Source organism: Poecilia latipinna, unplaced genomic scaffold, assembly GCF_001443285.1.
Source record: "Poecilia latipinna isolate Pla-1442-1.1 unplaced genomic scaffold, P_latipinna-1.0 Scaffold1117, whole genome shotgun sequence".
NCBI lineage: Eukaryota > Metazoa > Chordata > Actinopteri > Cyprinodontiformes > Poeciliidae > Poecilia > Poecilia latipinna.
Window position 1 is genome coordinate 109,974 of NW_015113733.1, and position 7,004 is coordinate 116,977.

The 7,004-nt window shown below is 41.2% G+C and overlaps 1 protein-coding gene across 2 annotated transcripts in view; it reads right to left on the reverse strand.

Annotated features, from left to right (window-relative positions):
- Nucleotides 1–7,004, reverse strand: part of tyro3 (TYRO3 protein tyrosine kinase) — a 35,011-nt gene that overhangs the window by 20,279 nt on the left and 7,728 nt on the right. For both annotated transcript variants that reach the window (XM_015052531.1, XM_015052532.1), the window contains exons 2-4: nucleotides 5,862–6,045; nucleotides 1,781–1,881; nucleotides 1,515–1,685 (exon numbers count right to left, since the gene is read on the reverse strand). In XM_015052531.1, the coding sequence (XP_014908017.1) occupies nucleotides 1,515–1,685; nucleotides 1,781–1,881; nucleotides 5,862–6,045 (456 nt within the window). The remainder of the gene's footprint in view (nucleotides 1–1,514; nucleotides 1,686–1,780; nucleotides 1,882–5,861; nucleotides 6,046–7,004) is intronic.

The window sequence follows — 7,004 nt, forward strand, 5'->3', positions numbered from 1 at the left end:
AGTGTCATGACAGTCTTATTCACCCCCCTTCAAATAAAGTGTTACCCAGATGTCATGTCATGTCCAAAGAGCCACTTGTTCCACTAACAGTAGATGGTTCTTGTGTATGCTTTTATCTTGCCACAACACACGATGTGACCCATAAATGGACTATTGAGAACTTCAGACAGGACTTCTATCTGAAGCCAATCTGAGCTGAAGGGACCCACAGCGTCATCCCTGATGGGTCCCTTCGTCTGCATGATGCTATTTGCTCTCTAATGTTCTCTACAGAATCTCTTAGACCAGAAGCAGAAAAGTAAAGACTCACATTAAATAACACAAAGCAGAAGTCTAACTACAATTAAGTTCAGAAGACAACTGGTAATACTGGATTTGACTGAATAAATAAAGGTGAGTAGAAGTGCGAGTCAGACTTTTCAGGTCTTTATTTGTGAAGGATTTTACTAACACTTTGTGTTGTTTGTTACACAAAGGCTAATAAAAAAAGCTGAACTTTGTGGTTGTACATGTATTTAGTAAGTGTGTAAGGCCCTGTCATTACAGTCTACATCAATAAGCAGGATCAGTTCAGATGTCAATATCCCAACATGCCTTACTGACAGGAAACACTGTGTGTGTGTGTGTGTGTGTGTGTGTGTGTGTGTGTGTGTGTGTGTGTGTGTGTGTGTGTGTGTCACCTTGTTTGCAAATCACTGACAGATCCAGAACAGAGAAGTGTATCGATGCCTGTTTTTTCCAAGCTGCTTGGAGTATGGAGCATGTGACACATCAAATTAGAAATGTTCAATTCTAAAAGGAAAGAAAGAGGATCTTGCCTGCTGGTGATAGTCAAAGGGCCTGTAGTAACCATGGCTATCATCAGTGTACGAATGTGTGAATGATTGATTAATTGTAGTGTGAAGCACTTTTGAGTCCTCGGACTTGATAAAGCACTTTACAAGTGAAGCCATTTTCCAGATTCTCCTTCCTAAACCAACCTTTTCATATCAGCATTCAACTTAATCCTACTCCTACTACCAGAGCAATTCTGTTGGCCACTTCTGGCATGATAGCAGACGCTGCAGTAAAGCGGTTTGTGTTGGTATGCAGTGAGCTGTGTTATTAAAGCAACTGGTTTAGCCAAACTTCTGGTACAAACCTGCAGACATTTCCGTTAGAAGCCAGGATGTGCCTGGACATGCCTACATGTTTCACTGTTCACTGCTACACTTATAACCAGCTGGAAGCAAAGTTGTGGCTTCAGCAGGCGCATGTTGAACATGCACCCAGAAGGAACCTGGACTATTACTGCGATCAGTCAATTCACTTCCATCAGAAGCTCTCAAGGTCCAAAGACTCCATCTTCATGCTGACTGGTTGTTTTCTAGTGATACCAGATTAAAGCCCTTTCTTCCTACCATCCCAGACACTAACATGTAAAACCCTACTGGAGCTTTGGTCAGGTCAGACCAAAATGGCGCCTTTTCAGGAACAAACACAGGAAGGGTTTTCACCCAAGCAGAGGTTCTGACCTGGGACATGGAGGACAGAGGGGGATTGTTGGGGTCCTCCCTCCTGGACTCCTCCCAGCCACCACAGCACCTCCACAGGCTCAGGGGGGCCGACAGCAGCACAAGAGAGATTAAAGGGGATGCTGGGGAACGTCGCCACATCCTGAGGTTCCTGGATGAAGTGAGGGACCCCTGTGGAGGAGGCACAGAGGAAGACGACCATCAGGGAACTGAGCAGGAGCAAACGCAGGGACAGATTTACTACCGCAGCGTGTTTACGGCCTTACCTTCAACTGTTATCCAGGCTCGTTCAGAGGAGAACATCTGATCGTGGGACTCCACCACACACCAATACTGACCAGCATCCTGCTGCTGGACCGACTTCACACTGCAACCACAAGGTAGAACGTCACAACCATGGACATGCTTCAGCACTGCTGCCTCTGCAGGTCCAACAGAAACGCCAAACAGCTGACATCACCTCTACAAATGGACAACCAACAACAATCTGCTGGACCAAAGCGGATTGGTCCTCCATGGTGGAGGAAAACTGTTCCACCGCACCACGCAGCTGTCTTCTGATGGCATCTACACCAATATGGTTTTTCAAGTAAATAGTAGTGGTGAGACTCAATTAACATTTTTTATTTAATTAATTGGAGGGTCCGCAATTACATTTTAATTGAAAACTGCTGTATATACTGATATTGTAAATAGCATTTTCAATTAAACAAAAACATTTTTGCTGCTAAATTATTAACAAATAAATAGAAATATGAATTAAACAACAAAGATCTTTATTGTTTTTAATCATTTATTAAAAATGGTCAATTTTTAATAATGTATCATTATTATTTATAATATTTATCATTAATCATAAATTATAATAATTAATGACAATTATTACAGTTAATAATTAATTATTATTATTACAGTTAATAATAATTAATTATTATTATTGCTAATAATAATTTGTAATAACCATTAGATTCTAGCTAGTCATTGTTCCAGTGGTTTAGGAAGCCTTGATCATTCATTTAAATTCTTCAGAAATATGGACTGTGGACGCTGACATTAGCGTTGGAGACTTCTGTGTTGCTGCTACATGTTTAGCAATGAGATGCTAGTTTAGGCTAGAATATCTTTACCGGTAGGTTAACTCCTTTTAGCACAATAGTCTTTTCCAGCATCTCATCAGATTGATTTTTGAATCAAAAACTTAAGCCCCTGTCGGCCAAGAGAACTTGTTTTGTAGTTGTTTGAGAATGTCCCGTGTGCGTCAGATTGAAGGGTGTACCAGAAACATGTGAACACAAAGCTTCCGGCTGGAACCTGTTAAAGTCCCAGCCCTTGTAAATAGCAAACTAAAAATCAATGTTGTACATACTGAAATACGGTAAATGACTTGTACTTGTATAGCGCTTTGTCACATCCAGAGGTCCACAAAGTGCTTCACACTACAGTCTGTCATTCACCCACACATTCCCACACTGTTGTTGGGGAGCTACTGGACAAAGAAGGGATCGAACCAGCAACCCCACCAATTGCAGGACAAACTCCTTCAACCGTCATCATCATTGTGTCTATAGGGTGAAAACAGTCGTTTCATCCCTCACCATTTCATCTCTCTGACAGAAAGTCTTATACTGGACACCATTTAGGAATTTATGGTCAACCCAGTGACTATTCTAGGTGCCCAGTCTCTGTGGCTACAAATCAAGGTGCTGGAAATCTCCAACCAAAGAGCTGTGTATTACAGCCAAGTATCTCTACCGTGGTCTCATCTGTTCTACGAGACTGGTTGATCAGATGCCACTGTTGTCTGCATCAGTAGCGCTGCACCTTTCCAACAAGTCAGGCTTGTACTATGTGTACAGCCATTATTTTTAGTCTTTAACGTAATAAGGGGTTCAAGTGCTACCTGAGATGGAGTACTTAAGTTTTCTTGAGATTTCTTTGAGGATTGTGCACTTTCCTTTCTCCTTATTGATGGTCAGGTGATCAAGTACATTTAATTATCTACTTTGAAGTCAAGTTGGACTTCATACTTTCCATTTTGGCTTCAGTTTTATGAAATTAATGACAGTGTGGACAATGTTTTGGATGTTTATATACATTTCACTTCAGATGTAAATAATAGAATCAACTGAAAATCATATTGTTTTTGCTGTTCCCTAAAATGTAACCCCCAAAGCATTCTCTTTCTTTCAACTGTCTAATCTTTAGGGAAAGATCTGTTTTCAGATCAAAAGAATACTGTATGTTTACTAAAGGGGTTATATTGTGGAAAGACTGTGAACATTTTCTTGCCTATAAGTAGGAAGTAATCAGTAGAAAGTGACTGAATTTCCTCACTTCAAATAAAATCTAAAGAAGGTTGGATTTTCTGAGTGGCTCATGCGACTGCTTCTTTCTAAGCGTTGGGATCGTTACATCAGGCCCTTTGCTCTGGGGAAGCGTTGGAACAGCGTACTGCTTCCTGAACCATTCTTCTGTTTGGAATGGCTGCTGACAGAGCGGGACCACAAAGGTCTGATCCGAGTGGCCTAGTGGGCCACAGTGTGCTGCCAGGCATGCTGTCCTGATTGAAATCTGCTTTCAGTGGGAGACAGAGCTCTGACAGGACCTCAGCACACTGAATGAGAAATAACAACCACTTAAAATTAAACATGGGTGTATTTATTTCTTATTTGTCCAAGTCTTTTCTACTCTGCCTAACACCCTATAACATTAATTTTTAAAAAATCTGTCTTTCATTTCACTGGCATAGAATAAAACAGCTTTTAGATCCTGATTTAGAACTGAAAAAGTGACAGATGTATACAGAAATCCTGCAGCACAAGTCAGAACTCCTTATGTCCTGCACTTCTCTGCTACTGCTGACAAATTGATGCAACAAATTCAGACAAAATGAAATCTTCTTGAAGTAGAAACTGCTAAGAACAACACAAAGTATCCGCCTTTAATTCACTTTCCTTTTTTATTTGTAGTAAAAAGGATGACAAACATCCAGGTGCAATCCATTTTAGATAAAAATGTTTGGTGTTAGGTGGTGTTTTTTGGTTGTGTCAAAATCGATGCGTTTCAATAGAAACACTTTTTTACATCACAACACGACATCACCACTGGCACAAACTACGAAGAAGACAATGACAGGAAGTAGTAGGAGGATGACTTATCCAATTAACATTAAGTATGTAAGTTGTAAGTTAAGTAAGTAAATCATTAAGTATGATTTAAATTGCGTTTCATATTTAGTGGAAACACAGCAATTGTGAAATTTTGTTTTTTCGACATAAATGGAACATTGACAAAGTTTGTGACGGAAACACAGCTACTGACTCCTCTTGAATTAAAAAAAAAAAGACAGATGTCCTGACTGTGATGAAGACAGTTTAAATGATGCCAAGACTTGACCATAATCTAGAAACGTGTCACCTAGTTGGCAAAAAAAACAGTAACAGTTTCGTGTTATCAGGGCATTAGAGGTTAAATTTTAATCTGCCCTTGGGAAGAACGAGGAGGACAAAGTTTACAGGGAGGCGTGGGAGAAGTAGAATGATTAGTGTTGAAAACAAAAGAACGGCCCAGCCTCTATTTACGGCTGATCTGCTGTTTAGCCTTCAACAGAGCAGAAAAGCACCAGCAACATTCACAGGCTCACTCAGAACCAGAGCTTACAGCCATGGGGAGAAAATCACTCCTAATCTACTGATTTGATTTGTTTCTTCATCCAGAGAAGGAAAATAAAGAGATGATGATGTTGTCTGGGCAACGTCAGAGTCCCTGTGACTCATTCAGACATCTTCCCTGTTTTTCAAAGCCATAGCTTGAACCTGTTGCCACTGTGCCGTTTTCATTTTCACAAGTTTAAAGGATGAACATGTTTTGTAATTAACTGCAGACAATATGGATACATTTCCAATAGGGGTGCATTGATTTACCAGCCAGCTGACTCATCGGTGCCCATTTCCTTAATTTTGAGAGATCGGTGATTGGACGATAGTTGTGTGAAAAGCAGATCTTATCCCCCGATTGTATCTACCTCTGCCAACCCTAGGGTTAGCCCTGCTCTGCCTTTAAAGAGGTTTGACTGACAGACCAACCCACCAGGTCATGTCTGCATGTTTGCAGTTAACAACAGTCAACTCACTATTGCCAACTCAGCGAGCTTCTTTCTATATTTAGCAACATTCAGGCAAAAAAAATAAAAAAATGGAATTGGCCAAAATCAGAATCGGTAATCGATCAGGTTTCTTGGTAATCAGCGACCGCCAAGAAAACAATAATCGGTGCACCCCTAATTTGGAAGGCACTGTGAACTCAGCCATGTTGATCTCAATCATTTCCAGTGTGGTGCTGCTGGACCTGTGGGACGTCTCCCAGTGCTGCTCTCCCAGGGTGAGGAAGACCTGATCCGTGCTGTACAGCTTCTCCCCGTCCTTCATCCAGATGATGTCCGGTTCGGTCAGGCCTTCCACAGCGCAGCCCAGGCTCACCTTGTTCCCCTGAGACACTGTCTGATTGGACGGGTGCTTCGTGAACAGCACGCCTGCAGAAGAGGAGGGATACTTCCTAAACCACTCCAACACTACCATACATACATACATACATAGATATATTTTTTTCTACAGATGAAAAATAATTAATTTTTGCTATGTTAATAAGAATGATCTGGAAGCACACCTGCTTCTACAACGTCAGAAGGCTTCCATTTGTTTCCATTTCTTAATTTTACTGATTTCTTTTGCAACAAGATGGAAAATTCAGGAAATTTGCACATTTCAAGTCCCAGAGTTGATTAACTGTATTTTGTGAATTTGCACATTTGATAAATTTGTAGCAGTTGTCCTTCCAAAGCAGATGTGAACTGATTGTGAAAGGTGGTCCTTTGGAGAGACTCCTGCTGACTCTGCAGCTGCCTTTACTTCACACCAGATCACAGTATTTGTCCCGTCATCCTGCCGCAGCTCACAGTGGTAAAGAGCTTGTGAATTACGTTGCTGGGGTGACCTTAACCCCCTCATTCCATGTCCGGATCATGAGCCATAAAGAACACGTGCATGGAGTGAACGGATGATCTTAAAGCTGCAGTATGTGACTTGTACAAAAACAAGCTTTTTTTCAACATTTGTTAAAACTAGAGATGTGCCGATCAAGTTTTTCCTGCCGATTCCGATCACCCATGAGGGCCGATCACCTATACCGATCACATAATTATATATTTTTTTAATCATACGCACTACATGTTACAGTATGTGGAAAAAGGAACCATCCATCCATCCATTTTCTGAACACCCTTGTCCCTCAGTGGGGTCGTGAGGGGTGCTGGTGCCTATCTCCAGCTAACGTTCCGGGCGAGAGGCGGGGTACACCCTGGACAGGTCGCCAGTCTGTCGCAAAACGGAACCATGAATTCACCTTAATTTAGATGAAAACTTGTTTTTAATAAATTTTTCCAAGAAAAAAAAAAACAAAGCAGGCATTGTGCAAATTGTACTGCTATTGGTA